The sequence below is a fragment of the Enhydra lutris genome, unplaced genomic scaffold (genome assembly GCF_002288905.1).
Source record: "Enhydra lutris kenyoni isolate GAN:26980312 unplaced genomic scaffold, ASM228890v2 scaffoldscaffold5, whole genome shotgun sequence".
In the NCBI taxonomy this organism is placed as follows: Eukaryota; Metazoa; Chordata; class Mammalia; order Carnivora; family Mustelidae; genus Enhydra; species Enhydra lutris.
In genome coordinates, this window is record NW_019154089.1 from 20,738,674 (window position 1) to 20,756,431 (window position 17,758).

Genomic DNA, 17,758 nt, shown 5'->3' on the forward strand with positions numbered 1-17,758 from the left:
GTTCTTTAAGACCAAGTGCTCAAATAGACAGAATCTATTCCTTTTCCCAAAATGGCAATTCAAAAATCATGAAGGATGGGGAAGTTTAGACCAGAGATTATGAGTAGACTGATTTCACTGGGCAAGCTAATTCTGATGGATTATGGTGGCTACTTGGACCAGTGCTTCCCGAACTTTACTGTGCATGTGAAACACCCAGGGATCTTGTTAAAAGGCAGATTCTGATTTAGTAGTTTGGTGGGAGGATGAGGGATGAAGAGGGAGGTGGCCCGAGAATCTGCTTTTGTAGCAAGCTTCTGGTTGGTCCTGATGTTGCTTGGACCATACTTTGAGTAGAGAGGTCTTGAAGGACTGAGGTGAGAGGCACTGAGTTTGCCTCTCAGGCTTGATAACCAGAAATCCTAAGATTGTTTAGAAATGACTGCCACTGGCCCAGTACGGGACATCCATACTATGTTTTGGCCACCCCTGATTACATCTTAAGAGAAAACGTATCTTCCATTTATAAACTACTGAAAAGATGAATCCAGAATCATCAATTTTGGAGGCCAAAAATGGTCTCAAACTGAGGCAATTGGGAAATTTTTGCCTCCCCTGGTCAACCATTCTAGTATTTTATGGCATAATGAGAACAGGATTCAGGGATGACCAAAGGGACATCAGCCCCACTCTTACGGAGGAGGTCACTACTCTGTCTGCAAGTGACTGTTGTAATGGAGAGGAAAGAAAGGAAGAACTGGAGCTGGAACCTGTGTCGAGGGGCATATAGGGGAGAGGCCCAAGCTGAGCAAATACCCGTTTAATGACTTAGAGGACCAGGACAGCCTTCAAAAGTCTTGACTTGTGCCCCAAAGGGACCTCTGTTCGCTGCTGCTCTAACCTGACCCTTTCTGACCTGAATTTGGCACTTTCAGACACAGGGAATTATGTAGAAGGAATCCATTGGCCACTTCGGCCAACAGGCCAAGTAGGAGGATGTTGGTTTGTGTGCTTGAGTTTTAGGCAAAATTCCCTACCTGGATAACTTAATTTCAGGCAAGGCAGAAACGAATCATTGCATTTCTAATACATAAATAATGATTAGTCGTGATGCCAGTGGGATGATTCTGTCTGCTGTCTGCTTCAACAGCACTTTTTCTTTCTTTCTTTCTTTCTTTCTTTTTTTTGAATAAAATCAGACAATCCATTCTTTTTGTCATTACCAAGTGTCTAACACTTTTTTCCCTTCCTTTTAATGGTAATAGAGATGAGCTATGAAACTTTCCTCCCTCCCAGTGAGGATGGGAGCATGAAGGGAGACCTTGTAGTCAGAGGAAAGATGTTAAATGTCTTGTGGCAGAGCATATCAGGTCAGCTCAAAAAGAGTGGTGTGAATAAGGGAAAGCCCCAGCTGAGTGAGGACAGCACATTCCCCTACCTTGTCAAGGTAGGAGTAGCTCCACACTTTTCCATCAGCAAACATGCGGGACACAATTCGGCCTTGCTTGTCGATGTCTGTCCTCTCACTCATGGCCCCACGCTGAAGGCCAGCCAGGCGCCCGTTGAAGAAGTATGAGACGTTGACTGCTGCCAGCCCACTGCTAGGGAGCCAGAGGAAAGGGCGGCCCACCTGGTCATAAATAATCCTCAGGGTGAATTTCCGGTGATCATCATAGATCTTTTCTGTCCGAATATTCCGGTCATAGTCAATGGACAAGAGATTTCTTCCATGGACCTAGGAAAACACAAGGGCTTGGTTTGAGAGCTATCATCTGGGTATGTTAGCTTCTATGGAGGATATGGCTGACATGGCCAGGGAATAAGTGTTCACTGGAGGAAGAACTAACCTTGAAGTTATTTCGAGTAGTGTTTTCTAAACTTCTTGAAAGGGGTAATATTTGTAAGGTGCGCTAAGATGCAGAAACGAGGCTGCTTATGGTCAGAGATGACTAATCTGGGCATGGCTGCAGTGAGCAGTTACATAGACCATGCACCGCCCAATTATAAGGAGTGTCATCTGGTCATAGAAAGTATGAACAGTGAAAATCGTGCACTGTACAAATTAGCCATATACAGTAGCCCTGGACACTGGGGTTCTGAATGCCCTGCTCAGCCTCCTTGGAGGGCAAAATAATTTGTGTATCTGAACACTTTCAACCCCTCTCTGGCACATCACTGGCTGAGTAGCTAATGATCTTTAAGAGTAGGTGCCAAGATTTTTTTAAGGTATCCAGGAGGGTGGGGACGATGACTTAGAAATCTGTATTTTGCAAAGATCTGGGAATAGGAAAGCTTATTGCTATGTGAACTTCTTCACTTCTGTCTAGAGAAAAATTTTGCCACTGTCAAGGATGCAAGACATCAGTGGGGAGGCCTCAACAACGCTAGGGAATTCCAACAAAGGAACTGATTTACTCAGATTTGAAAGAAATAGTGGAACACATCTAGACATAATTTAATATTTATTTAGAAGCTGATCTGATCAGAGAAGAGAGCCTGTCCCAGAAGGCAGAGCTGGGTGACTAGACTCTGGTTAGGGGCAAAGGAGAGGGACTCTTGAGATTTGGCTAGTCCTGAGTGGATAGCTGGAAGTGAATAAAATGAGGCCAACCGAGCCTGGGCTCTTTCGGGATAATAGACTGCAAATCCAGATGTCCCTGGGGTGACCACTGAAGGCAAGGAAAGATGTAAACAGGCAGAAGGAAGAGAAGTGAGAGACATGTGGTATCTCCTTACCTTATCTAATAATTCAATAGCATCTAATAATAACAGTGATGATGGTGATGTTGATGGTGGTGATAACAACTTTAACACATGTTGGGGTTAGTGTACATAGGCATTGTGTTAGGCAGTTTGCATCTCTGTCTGAGCTGGAGTTTGACAAATAAGGAAACTGAATCCAAAGCAGAGAGGTTATGTACTTGCCCAAGGTCACATAACAATGAATTGGTGGGGTTGGTCTGGAACTGAGGTCTTCCCACTTGAACCAGGTAACCACTTAGACATTTAACCAGCTTTACTGATTCCTGCATTATATATGCATTGAGTGCCCTGACTTGTTAAATGACGAAGGAACTGTGAAGCATTGCCCCAGCCCCTGGGGGCTCCATATTATAGCTTGATGGGGAGATATGGAATAATTCTGACACCACAGACATCTGTATTCTAGGGAGCAGCATTGTACCCAGGTAAAGAACTACATTTCACAGCTTTCGCCAGAGACAGAGGTGGCTAAGTGCTGGCTGTCAGCTGGGTCTCCTGGGAACCTTAAAGGAAACTGACTGCGCTGAGAAATAGGCACCCATTGGATCTTTCACTTTCCTCCTTTTCCTGGGTAGAAGGTGGCTGTGATCCTGGAGCTCCAGCATTCACCTTGTAAATATGCGGTGACTTTGAGGATGGAAGCCTCAAAGATGATGGCTCATCCAGAGAAAGTCTAGATCCTTGTTGACCTACATGTCTTCTAATGGTCATCCATACTAGCCATGAATGGCTTCCCTCTAGACTCCTTTTAGGTCATAACAAATAATAAAGCCACATCTTATTGAAGCCATTGTTATTTTTAATCTCTGGTATTAGCAGTTGACACTAATCTAAACTGCTATAAGGCCCTCATGTGTTGACAGGTACTGTGCTAGGTACTCTACATGCCTTATCCCAGTTTAATTCTCACAACACAGGCAGAAATTATTTTATATATGGGCAGTTGAGCTAAGAGGGGGTCACAAATCTAGACAAGTGGTGGAGGCTGGATTTGAATCCAGGACTACTTGATTCCTCAAAATATTGCTATTTCCATGGAGTCATCTCAGAGAGAGGGGGATAAATCACTCGAGAGAGAACATTTCAGAAAGAAAAAGCATCAAAAGATGGAGATAGGATAAAGGTGGTGGGTTCTTGGGATTACAGGGGACCCAACTCCAAATGGAAGATTCATGTACTCAAACAGGCAGCCAGGGGAAGAACAGTCAAGAAGGCAAAGGGGGAGTGGTAGGATTTTTAAAAAACAGGTCCAGGGATACCTCAGTGGCTTAGTCGGTTAAGCCTCTGCCTTTGGCTCAGGTCATGATCCCAGGGTCCTGGGACTGAGTCCTGCATCAGGCTCCTTGCTCAGCAGGAAGCCTGCTTCTCCCACTGCCTGCTGCTCCCCCTGCTTGTGCGCGCACTCTCTCTCTCTCTGACAAATGAATAAATAAAATCTTAAAAAAAAAAAAACAAAACCAAACAGGTCCAAAAGTTAATGCTGTCAGAATTATTGAGGATCTTGAGCCCAGATTAGAGTCACCATATTTAAAGCAAACCATAAGCTGGGGTCAGAATGATCACTTCCTCTGGAAATAGAAGTTTGGCCATGTTGGGTTGCTTCATTTGGGACAAATGCAGAAGGCCATCAAGACTCTTAATCCTGTGAGTCTGAAAATTTCAGTTCAGGCCTTGCCAACATTTTATTAGGCAGAATGAATAATGTGGCAACAATGAAGAAGGATTTTCAGGGTTTCTTGAGCAGGCTGCTGATGACTCCTTATCATGCTTGTGTATTTCCTATCTCTTTGGTCATCTTTCTATCCCCTTTCCCTTTCCTTACTAATTTCTCTCTTTGCTTCTCATTGTTAATATCATACAGCTCCTTCTGTATTTATTATTTATTGAGCATTAAATCTCTGCTGGTGTCAGGCTTGGTGCCTACTCTGGAATGCAGGGATGAACAACACCAACAAAGCAGTGTGTCCTGAGAATTTATGATGGGCTTAGTGTGTTCTCGAGCTACCCTTGTTTTATCTTATTTAATCCTCACAACACTCCCAGGCAAGCAGTATTATCCCCACTTTACACACAAGGTACAGAGAGGTTTAAGTGCCCTGTTCAAGTTTATACAAATAATAAGTGCTAGAGCCAGGATCCTAGTCCAGAACTCAGTGTCTTCCCCCCTAGGCTGTACCACCTCTCTGACCAGCTGCTCTCCACCGGGCATGCGGTTGTGCACCACCTGGGATGCTCTCTCAAAGCACTGCTGTGGGGCTGATTCCACAGCTGCTGAATCAGCCCCCTAGGGAATAGGGGCTGGGTGATTCTGATGTATACTCTTGGTGAAAATACAGTTGGAGTGAAATAAATCCCTGTCTTCAGTTACCTGAGAGAGGCTAACAGGCAAATCATATATATAACCATATATATAATCATGTGCATATCTACCTGTGCATATATATGAATATTTACTGTAATATGTAACCATGAGAAAGAACATGCAAATCATATATTATAGACATGAGCATCATTATAACAGTTATATTTGTAGGTAAGTGTGCTAAGATTACAGAAGAAACTGAATAATGGGCAAAACCAGAAGAGGAGTCCCCAGCCTCTGACTGCTAACACTTGGGTTTACTGCTACTACGTAGAGTTGACAAGGCCTTTGACCCCTGGCCTGGGTGTACCTACCATAAGGTAGTAGTAAGTGCTAACCATTAGCCATTGATAATTTAAGGTGGGATTTTATTCCCCAATTTACCACATCCTTGGGGAAGGGATTTTGTTATAGCATTGTTCAAATTAACATACTCCTCCCAACTTTCTTGAGATAAAGTTGATACACATCAATGTATAGATTTAAATTATACAGCATAAAAAACTTTTGGGCGTAATGAAATGAAATCCTTAAGAAGTTTAGTTAATACCTGTCATCTCATATAGATGTTTTTTTTCTTTTAAAAAATTTTCACTTTGTGATGAGACCTATTAGGATTTTATTCTCTTAATGACTTTTCTATATAACATACAGCAATGCTAACTACAATCACCCATAAGTACATCCCTAGTACTTATTTATTTTATAACTGGAAATATGTACATTTTGACCACTTTCTTCCAATTCCCTTTCCACCTATCCTCTACCTCTGGTAACTACAAATCTGATCTCTTTCTTTGTGAGTTTTCATTTGTATTTATTTTTTAAGATTCCACACATAAATGAGATCATACAGTATTTGTCTTTTTCTGACATTTCACTTAGTGTAATATTGTCAAGAGTCATTCATGTCATTGCAAATGGCAGGATTTTCTCATTTTTTTATGACTGAATAATATTCCATTATAAATACATAAACAGCTTTTTATCCCTTCATCTGTTGAGGAACACACAGGTCGTTTCCATGTCTTGGCTATTGTAAATAATGCTGCAATGGACGTGGGAGGGCAGATAGATCTCTGACAGACTCTATTTCTTTTCGATATATTCGCAGAAGTAGAATTGCTGGATTTTGTATTATCCGTTTTTAAAAATTTGAGGGTCCTCCACACTGTTTTCCACAGTGCCTGCACCAATTTACAGTCCTACCAACAGTGCACAGTAGTCCTCTTTTCTTCACGTCCTTGCTGGCATTTACTTTTGTCTTTTTGATGGCCATCCTAACACGTGTGAGGTGTTACTGTGGTTTTGATTTGCAATGCCCTCACAATTAGGGATGCTGAGCATCTTCTCATGTATCCTTTGGCTGTTCATATGCCAAAATGGTCCTTTGTCCATTTTTATTATGTATGTATGTATGTATTCATTCATTCATTCTAGTAATCTCTATGCCCATATGGGGCTCCAGCTGATGGCGCTGAGATCAAAAGTCACATGCTCTACCAACTGAGCCAGCCAGGTGCCTCCCTTTACCTGTTTTTAATTTGCATTATTTTTTAATTTTAATTTTTTAATTTTTAATTAACATATAATGTATTATTAGCCCCAGGGGTACAGGTCTGTGAATCACCAGATTTACACTTCACAGCACTCACCATAGCACATACCTTCCCCAATGTCCATAACCCAACTACCCTTTCCCTACTCCTCTCCCCCCACCTCCCCCGGGCAACCCTCAGTTTGTTTTGTGAGATTAAGAGTCTCAGATGGTTTGTCTCCCTCCCAATCTCATCTTGTTTGATTTATTCCTTTCCTATCCCCCAAACCCCACACATTGCCTCTCAACTTCCTCATATCAGGGAGCTCATATGATAATTGTCTTTCTCTGATTGACTTATTTTCCTAAGTATAATTCCATTCACGTTGTCACAAATGGCAAGATTTCATTTCTTTTGATGGCAATTTGCATTATTTTAATGTTACCATTGAGTTGTATGAGTTCTTTTGTTTTTTGTTTTTAAAGATATTTATTTATTTATTTGAGAGAGAGAGAGAGAGAGAGAAAGAGCACCAGTGAGAGAAGGCACAAGCAGGGGCAGAGGGAGAAACAGACTCTCCACTGAGCAGGGAGCCCGATGAGGGGTTTGATCCCAGTACCCTGGCAACATGACCCAAGCCAAAGGCAGCTGCTTAGCCAACTGAGCCACGCAGGTGCCCCTATGTTTTTTAAAAAATATATTTTGGGTATTAACCCCTTACTTACATATAACTTGCAAATATTTTCTTCCATTCTGTAGGTTGTCTTTTCACTTTGTTAATTGTTTCTTTTGCTGTGGAGAAGCTTTTTGGTTTGATTTTGTCCCATTTGTTTATTTTGATTTTGTTTCTTGTGCTTTAGGTGTCTAAAAAAAAATCATTGCCAAGACCTGTGTCCGAGAGATTTTTTCCTATTTTCTTCTAGGAATTTTATGGTTTTAGGTCTTATATTTAAGCCTTTAGTCCACTTTGAATTAATCTTTGTGAGTAGTTTAAGGTATGGGACCACTATCGTTATTTTACAAGTGAATATCCAATTTTCCCATCACCATTTATTGAAGAGAGTATCTTTTCTCCATTGAATATTCTTGGCTCCCTTGTCAAATAGTATTTGGCTGTATATCCTTGGGTTTATTTCTGGGCTCTCAATTCTGTTCCTTGGTGTATTTTTTTTTTTTTTTCTTGAGAGCATTTTTACCATGTTCTTAGAGACAAATGGCTCAGTACAAATGTATTTGTCCATTTTTATACCACTACCATATTGTTTTAATTACTATAGCTTTATAGTATAGCTTGAAATCAGGACATATGATGCCTCTTGGTTTTCTCTCAGGATTACTTTAGCTACTCAGGGTCTTTTGTCGCTTAATATGAACTTTAGGATTTTTTCCAACTTTATAAAAAGTGCCATTGAAATCTTGAGAAAGATTGCATTGGATCTAAACATGGCTTTTGAGAGCACTTGGGTGGCTCAGTCCCTTAAGCATCTGACTTTTGCTCAGGTCATGATCTCAAGGTCCTGAGACAGAGCACTGTTTTGGGGTCTCTGCTCAGTGGGTAGTCTGCTTGTCCCTCTCCCTTTGGCCCTCTCCCCATTTGTGCTCTCTCTCAAATAAATCTTAAAAAACCCTCAAACCCCATGGCTTTTGGTAGTATTGACATTTTATCAATATTAATTTTTCCAATTCATGAACACAGGATACCTATTCATTTGTGTCTTCTTTGATTTCTTTCATCAATGTCTTACAGTTTTCAAGAAGAAATCTTTCACCTTCTTAGTTAAAATTTATTCCTGGGGGCGCCTGGGTGGCTCAGTGGGTTAAAGCCTCTGCCTTCGGCTCAGGTTATGATCCCAGGGTCCTGGGATCGAGTCCTGCATTGGGCTCTCTGCTCAGTGGGGAGCCTGCTTCCCCCTCTCTCTCTGCCTGTCTCTCTGCCTACTTGTGATCTCTGTCTGTCAAATAAATAAATAAAATCTTTAAAAAAATTTATTCCTGAATATTTTGTTTCTGACACTATTGTAAATGGGACATTTATTTTAAGAAAATTAAGTGTAAGTGTATAGAAAGGCTACAGATTTTTGTATGTTAATTTTTCATCTTGCAACTTATTGAGTTAATTTGAGATCTCAGGTATTTTTTTTTGGTGGAATCTTTAGGATTTTCTCTATATAAAATCATGTCACCTGCAAATAAAGACCATTTTACTTCTTCCTAAGTCTGATGCCTTTTATTTATCTTTCTTGCTTGATTGCTGGGTCTAGGACTTTTAGTACCATGTTAAACAGGAGTAGTAAGAGTGAGCGTCCTTGTCTTCATATGAGAAAAACTTCCAAACTTTCACCATTGAGTATGATGTTAACTGTGGGCTTGTCGCAAGTGGCTTTTATTATATTGAGGTACATTCCTTCTATACCCTTTTTGTTGAGCCTTTTTTTCTTTTTTCAAGATTTTATTTATTTATTTGACAGAGACCAGCAAGAGAGGGAACACAAGCAGGAGGAGTGGGAGAGGGAGAAGCAGGCTTCCCGCAGAGCATTGGGCCTGATGTGGGGCTCCACCCCAGGACCCCGGGATCATGACCTGAGCCAAAGGCATAGGCCTAAAAACTGGGCCACCCAGGCTCCCTGAGCATTTTTTTTTTAATTGTGAATGGATATTTACTTTTGTCAAATATTTTCCTACATCTATTGAGATGATCATATGATTTAAAAAATTCTGTTAATGTGATGTATTACATGGCTTGATTTATGTATGTTGAACTATCATTGTATCCCTGAATACATCCCACTTGGTGGTCCTGGTGAATGATCGTTTTAATGTGCTTGCTGCTAAGTTCAATTTATTAGTATTTTATTGAGAATTTTTGCATCTGTTTTCATCAAGGATGCTGGCCTGTGATTTTCTTTTCTGGTAGTTTCCCTGCCCCCCCCTCCCCCCCGGTTTTGATATCTGATTTACTTAGGGTAATGCTGGCCTCATAAAACGAGTTTGGGAGTATTTCCTCCTCTGATTTTTTGGAAGAGTTTGAGAAGGATTACTGTTAATTCTTTTTTAAATGTTTGGCAAAAATCATTAGTGAAGGCTTTGGGTCTAATCTTTTCTTCTTTGGGAGATTTTTGATTACTGATTCAGTCTTCTTTTAATCTCCCTCAAGATTGTTTTGTTTCCCTTGCCTGAGAATTTGTCCATTTCTGTAGATTGTCCAGTTGGTTCGTATATAGTTTTTATTAATTTTATTATATTATTATTTTTAAAGATTTTATTCATTTATTTGACAGAGAGAGACAATGAGAGAGGGAACATAAGCAGGGTGAGTGGGAGAGGGAGAAGCAGGCTTCCCACAGAGTAGGGAGCCAGATTGGGGCTTGATCCCAGAACCCTGAGATCATGACCTGAGCCAAAGGCAGATGCTTAATGACTGAGCCACCCAGGCACCCCTCATAGTAGCCTTTTAACAAGCCTCTGTTTTTTTCTTTTTCTCTTTTTTTTTTAAAAATTTTAAGATTTTATTTATTTGAGAGAGAGAGAATGAGAGAGAGAGAGCATGAGAGGAGAGAGGTCAGTGGGAGAAGCAGACTCCCTGCAGAGCAGGAAGCCCAATGTGGGACTTGATCCTTGGACTGCAGGATCATGACCTGAGCCGAAGGCAGTCGCTTAACCGACTGAGCCACCCAGGCGCCCAAGCCTCTGTATTTCTGTAGTATCAGTTATAATGTCTCCTTTTTCATTTATAATTTTGTTAGTTTGGGTCCTCTATTTCCCTTGATTGATCTAGTTCAGGGTTTGTCAGTTTTAAAAAAATCATGTCAAAGAAACAATTCTTAGTTTGGTTAATCTTTTCTATTGTTTGGCTATTCTCTCTTTATCTCTGCTTTTCATTATTTCCTTCCTTCTAGTAACTTTGGGTTCAGGATATCCTTTTTCTAGTCTTTAAGGTATAGAGTTAAGATGCATATTTGGAGCCTTTCTTCATTTTAAGCTTTTTTTTTTTTTAACTTTTTGTCTCTTTTAACCTATTTCTCCCACTCTTTATAACCTGCCTCTGGCAACACCAATCATTTCTCTGTAATATGAGTTTTTTTTCTATATTCTAGGTATAAGAGAGATCATATGGTATTTGTCTTTCTTTGACGTTTTTCTGAGGAACTTCCATACTGTTTTCCATAGTGGCCGCACCAATTTATATTCCCACCAACAGTGCACAAGCGTTCCCTTTTATCTACATCCTTGCCAATACTTAATATTGTCTTTTTGATAATAGTCAATCCGACAGCTATGAGGTGATATCTCATTGGTTTCACTTGCCTTTCTCTGATGATTAGTGATGTTGAGCATCTTTTGAAGCACCCTTGGCCTTCTTGTATGTCTCTTTGAGAAAATATCTATTTGAGTTCTCTGTCCATTTTTAAATCAGGTTATTTGCTTTTTGATATTAAGTTATATAAACTCTTCATATATTTTGGATACTAATCCTTTATCAGATGTATGATTTGCAAATACATTCTCCCATTTGGTAGGTTGCATTTTCATTTTGTTAATAGTTTGCTGTACAAAGGATTTTTTTGGGGGGGACACCTGACTGGCTCAGTCAGTAGAACATGTGACTCTCGATCTTAGTGTTGGGGTTTTAGCCTCAATTGGGTGTAAAGATTATTTAAAAAAATAAAATCTTAAAAAAAAAGATTTTTATTTTGATGTAGTCCCAATAGTTTATTTTTGGTTTTGTTTCCCTTGCCTGAGGAGACATATCCTTGAATATGTTGCTAAGGCTGATGTCTAAGAAAATACTGCCTATGTTTTCTTTGAGGAGTTTTGGGATTTGGGGTCCTAATCCACTCTGAATCTTTAATCCACTTTGAATTTTTTGGTATATGATATAAGATAGTGATCTAGTTTCATTCTTTTGCATATAGCTGTCCAGTTTCTCCAGCATCAATTATTGAAGAGATGGTCTTTTCCATATTTATGTTCTTGCCTCCTTTGTTGTAGATTAATTGGCCATATATGTGTGGGTTTTTCTCTAAGCTTTCTGTTCTATTCTATTGATCTCTGTGTCTGCTTTTGTGCCAGTACCATACCGTTTTGATTACCTGAGCTTTGTAGCATATCTTGAAATCAAGCATTATGATACATCCAGATTTGTTCTCCCTCAAGATTGTTTTTTTTTTTTTTTCAAAGTCTTTTGTAATTCCTTATAGATTTTAGGATTCTTTGTTCTAGTTCTGTGAAAAATGTCATTGGTAGCTTGACTGGGATTGCATTGAATGTGTAGATTTCATTGGGTAGTATGGACATATTTAACAATATTAATCCTTCCAATCCATGAGCACAGAATGTCTTTTCATTTATTTGTGTTATTTTCAATTTTTTCATCAATCTTAGTTTTCAGAGTATAGGTTTTTCACCTCCTTGGTTAAATTTTTTTTCTAGATATTTTGTTTTTTCTTAAAATGACTGAAGTTTATTTCTTATTCAGGCTACATCCAGGAGACTGTCCAAGGTAGTTGTCCTTTCAGGATGCTTTTAATATTATGGCACTTTTGTGTTGATACAAACTTCCCTGATATCTCTTTCATTTTAAAAAAATTATTTATTTTTAATTTTTAAAATATTTATTTATTTGACACAGAGAGTGAGATCACAAGTAGGCAGAGAGGCAGGCAGAGGGAGAGGGGGAGGCAGGCTCCCTGCTGAGCAGAGAGCCTGATGCGGGGCTTGATCCCAGGACCCTAAGACCATGACCTGAGCCAAAGGTAGAGGCTTAACCCACTGAGTCACCCAGGTGCCCCTATTTATTTTTCATTTTTATTATTCAAGTACAGTTAACATACAATATTAGTTTAGGTGTACAGAATAGTGATTCAACAATTCTAGACATTATTCAGTGCTCATCATGATAAATGTAGTCACCATCTGTCACCATACAATATTACTGACTATATGTCATATGCTATAATTTTCATCTCCATGACTTACTTTACAACTGGAAGTTTGTACCTTTTAATCCCCTTCATCTGTTTTGCCCTTACCCCCAACTCCCTCCCATCTGGTAACCACTGGTTTGTTCTCTATTTATGAATCTGTTTCTGTTTGGTTGGTTGGTTGGTTTTTCTGATTCCATATACAAGTGAAATTATGTGGTATCTGTTTTTCTGTGTATGCTATATTTCACTTAGCATAATGCCCTCCAGATCCATCCATGTTGTTGCAGATGGCACGATCTCATTCTTTTTTATGGTTCAGTAGTTTTCCATCATACATACATCTACACACACACTCACATACACACACAAATATACATTCCAATATATATATATATATCATTATACAGATGTGATTGATATCTACATATGATGTTGATATGTGTATATCAATCACATCTTCTTTATCCATTCATCTACTGATAGACACTTGGATTGCTTCCATATCTTTGCTATTGTAAATAATGCTACAATAAATATAGGGTCACATGTATCTTCTTTAATTAGTATTTCTGTTTTCTTGGGCTAAATATCTAGTAGTGGAATTACTGGATCATATGGTATTTTTATTTTTAAAATTTTGAGGAACCACCATACTGTTTTGCACAGTGGTTGCACCAATTTTCATTTCCACCAAGAGTGCATAAGAATTTTTCTCCACATCCTTGCCAACACTTGCTATTTCTTAGCTTTTTGATCTGAGTTATTCTGACTGGTGATATCTCATTGTAGTTTTGATTTGCATTTCTCTGATTATTAGTAATGTTGAGCATCCTTTCATGTGTTTGTTGGCCATCTGTGTGTCTTCTTTGGAAAAATGTCATTTTAAGTCTTCTGCCCATTTTTAAATTGGATTATTTGGGCTTTTTTGGGTGTTGAATTGTATAAGTTCTTTATATATTTTTGGATATTAATGCCTTATTGGACATATCATTAGCAAATATCTTCTCCTATTCAGTATGTTGCCTTTTTGCTTTGTTGATGGTTTCCTTTGCCGTGTAAAAGATTTTATTTTGGTGTGGTGCCAATAGTCTATTTTTGCTTTTGTTTGCCTTGTCTAAGGAGACCTATCATACATATGAGGCTAAGGCTGTTGTCCAAAAGATTACAATATGTCTATTTTTTTTTCCAGATTTCAGATGTAGGTCTTTCATTCATTTGGAGTTTCTTTTTGTGTATGTGTAAGAAAGTGATCTAGTTGGGGCGCCTGGGTGGCTCAGTGGGTTAAAGCCTCTGCCTTCGGCTCGGGTCATGATCCCAGGGTCCTGGGATCGAGCCCCGCATGGGGCTCTCTGCTCAGCAGGGAGCCTGCTTCCCCCTCTCTCTCTGCCTGCCTCTCTGCCTACTTGTGATCCCTGTCAAATAAATAAATTAAAAAAAAAAAAAAAAAAAGAAAGTGATCTAGTTTCCTTATTTTGTATGTAGCTGTCTAGTTTCCCCAACACCATTTATTGAAGAGACTGTCTTTTCCTTATTGTATATTCTTACCTCCTCTGTCATCGATTAATGGACTATATAAATGTGGGTTTATTTCTGGGCTCTCTATCTTGTTCCATTGATCTATGTGTGTATTTTTGTGTCAATACCATACTGTTTTGATCACTATAGGTTTGTATTATATCTTGAAATCAGGGAATGTGATACTTCCAGTTTTGTTGTTCTTCCTCAAGGTTGCTCTGGCTATTTGGGGTCTTGTGGTTCCACACTAATTTTAGGTTTGTTCTATTTCTGTGAAAAATGCTATTGGTATTTTGATAGGAATTGCTTTAAATCTATGGATTTCTTTAGGTTAGTCCTTTCAATCCATGAGCATGGTATATCTTTACATTTGTTTGGGTCATCTCCAATTTCTTTTATCAGTGTTTTACAATTTTCAGAGTACAGATCTTTCACTTCCTTGGTTAAATTAATTCCTATAAATTTTATTCTTTTTGATGCAATTGTAAATGGGATTATTAATTTCTCTCTGATACCTTGTTATCAGCATACAGAAATGCAACTGATTTCTGCATGTTAATTTTGTATCCTGTGACTTTATTGAATTCATTTATTCTAAGTTTTTTGGTGGAGTTTTTAGGGTTTTTTATATATAGTATCATGACATTAGCAAATAGTGACTGTTTTATCTCTTCCTTTCCAATTTGGATTTTCTTTCTCTTGCCTAACAGCTCTGGCTAAGACTTCCAATGCTATTTTGAATAAAAATGGAAAAAGCAGCATTTTCTTGTTCCTCCATTTTGAAGAAAAGTGGTTTTTCACCATTGAGTGTGATGCTAGCTGGGGGTTTGTCCTAGATGACCTTTATTATGTGGAGGTACATTCCTTCTATACCTATTTTGTTGAGAGTTTCTGTCATAAATGGATGTTGACTTTTGTTCAGATGCTTTTTCTGAATCTATTGAGATGGTCATTTTTATCCTTCATATTGTTAATGTGGTATATCACATTGCTTGATTTGAATTTTTTAAAAAAAGATTTTATTTATTTATTTGACAGAGAGAGACACAGTGAGAGAGGGAACACAAGCAGGGGGAATGGGAGAGGGAGAAGCAGGCTTCCTGCCAAGCAGGGAGCCTGATGAGGGGCTTGATCCCAGGACCCTGGGATCATGACCCGAGCCGAAGGCAGATACTTAATGACTGAGCCACCCAGGCGCCCCTGATTTGAATATTTTTAACCCATCCTTGCATCCCTGGAATAAATTCTACCTGATTGTGGTTTATGATCCTTTTAATGTATTGTTTAATTTAGTTTGGTGATATTTTGTTGAGGTATTTTGCATCTACGTTAATCAGAGGGTGTTTTTTGTTTTGTTTTGTTTTGTTTTTTGTTTTTTGAGGTGTCTTTTTTCTGGTTTTGGTATCAAGGTAACATTAGCCTTATAAATTGAGTTTGGAAGAACTCCTTCCCTTTCAATTTTTTGGAATAGTTTTAGAAGGATAGGTACTAACTCTTCTTCTTCTTCTTTTTTTTAAGATTATTTATTTGACAGAGAGATCACAAGTAGGCAGAGAGGCAGGCAGAGAGAGAGGGGGAAGTGGGCTCCCCGCTGAACAGAGAGCCCAATGTGGGGCTCGATCCCAGGACCCTGAGACCATGACCTGAGCCAAAGGCAGAGGCTTAACCCACTGAGCCACCTAGGAGCCCTGGTACTAACTCTTCTTTGAATGTTTGGTGAATTCACCTTTAAAATTATCTGGTCCTGGACTTTTGTTTTGTTGTAACATATGGATTCAGTTTCATCACTTGTAATTTGTCTATTTAGATTTTCTATTTGTTCACAGTTCAGTCTTGGAAGGATGTGTGTTTCTAGGGACTCACCCATTTCTTCTAGGTTGTCCTAGAAGTTATAATTGTTAACAGTAATCTCTTAATATTCTTTGCATTTCTGAGCATTTCTCTTTCATTTCCTTTTTTATTTGGGCCTTCTTTTTTCCTAATGAGGCTGGATAAAGATTTATTGATTTTGTTTGTCTTTTCAAAGAACCATATCTTAGTTTCATTGATATTTTGTTATTATTTTTTTAAGTTTCTATTTCATTCTACTCTGATCTTTATTATTTTCTTCCTTCTATTACCTTTGGGTTTCTTTTGTTTTTTTTTTTCTCTGATTCTTTTAGGTTTAAAATTAGATTATTTATTTGGAATTTTTCTTGTTCCTTGAAGTAGGCCTGTATTGCTATGAACTTCTCTCATAGGATTACTTTTGCTGAATCTCATGGATTTTGGGTAATTGTGTTTCCATTTTTATTTTTCTCAAGGTATTTTTAATTTCCTTTTTTCAGTGACCTACTGGTTATGTAATAACATGTTGTTTAGTCTCCATGTGTTTGTGTTTTTTCCCCAGTTTTCTCCTTGTAAATGATTTCTAGTTTCATATCATTGTGGTTGGAAAATATGCTTGATATGATTTCAGTGTTTTTGAATGTATTGAGACTTGTTTTGTGGCCCAACTTGTGATCTATCTTGGATAATATTCCATGTCCACTTGAAAAATAATGTGTATTCTGTATTTTTTGGATGAAATGTTCTAAATTTTTTTTTTTTTTTTTTTTAAGATTTTATTTATTTATTTGTCAGAGAGAGAGAGAGGGAGAGAGAGCGAGCACAGGCAGACAGAATGGCAGGCAGAGGCAGAGGGAGAAGCAGGCTCCCTGCAGAGCAAGGAGCCCGATGTGGGACTCGATCCCAGGACGCCGGGATCATGACCTGAGCCGAAGGCAGCTGCTTAACCAACTGAGCCACCCAGGCGTCCCGGATGAAATGTTCTATATATATCTATTAAATTCATCTGGCCTAATATGTCGGTTAAGACCAATGTTTCCTTATTAATTTTCTTCTTTTTTAAAGATTTTATTTATTTATTAAAGAGATGGAGAGAGAGAACAAGTAGGCAGAACAGCAGGCAGAGGGAGAGGGAGAATCAGGCTCTCTGCTGATTGGGAAACCTGATGCGGGGCTTGATCCCAGGACCCTGGGATCATGACCTGAGGCGAAGGCAGCTGCTTAGGTGCCCCTCCTTATTAATTTTCTCTCTGAATAATCGCTCCATTGATATAAATGGGGTATTAAAGTCCCCTACTATCACTGTATTACTGCCAATTTCTCCTTTTATGTCTATTAATTTTTGCTTTACGTATTAAGGTGCTCGTATTTTGGCTGTATAAATATTTGTGAATATTAAAATTTTTTTTGGATTCTTGAATTGTCTCCTGTATCATTACATCATACCTTTTTTTTTCTTTTTTGTTACAGTAATGTTTTAAAGTCTATTTTGTCTGATGGGAGTACTGCTATACCAGTTTTCTTTTTGTTTCCATCTACACTAAATATCTTTTTCCATTCCTTCACTTTCAGTCTGTATTTGTCTTTAGGTCTGAACTAGTCTCTTATAGGCAGCATGTACGTGGGGTTTTATGGCTTTTTTTTTTAATCCATTCGGCCACCCTGTGTATTTTAATTGGAACATTTAGTCCATTCATATTTAAAGTAACTATCAATAAATATTTACTTATTACCATTTTGTTAGTTGTTATTTTTGTAGTTTTTGGTCTTGGTCTCTTTCTCTGTGGTTTGATGGTTTTCTTTAGTGTTATGTTTGGGTTCCTTTCTCTTTATTTTTTTTGTCTATGTAT

At 38.5% G+C, this 17,758-nt stretch overlaps 1 protein-coding gene across 2 annotated transcripts in view; it reads right to left on the minus strand.

Moving 5' to 3' along the window:
• Positions 1–17,758, minus strand: part of LOC111140927 (teneurin transmembrane protein 2) — a 934,316-nt gene that overhangs the window by 14,276 nt on the left and 902,282 nt on the right. For both annotated transcript variants that reach the window (XM_022493193.1, XM_022493194.1), the window contains one exon: positions 1,418–1,714. In XM_022493193.1, the coding sequence (XP_022348901.1) occupies positions 1,418–1,714 (297 nt within the window). The remainder of the gene's footprint in view (positions 1–1,417; positions 1,715–17,758) is intronic.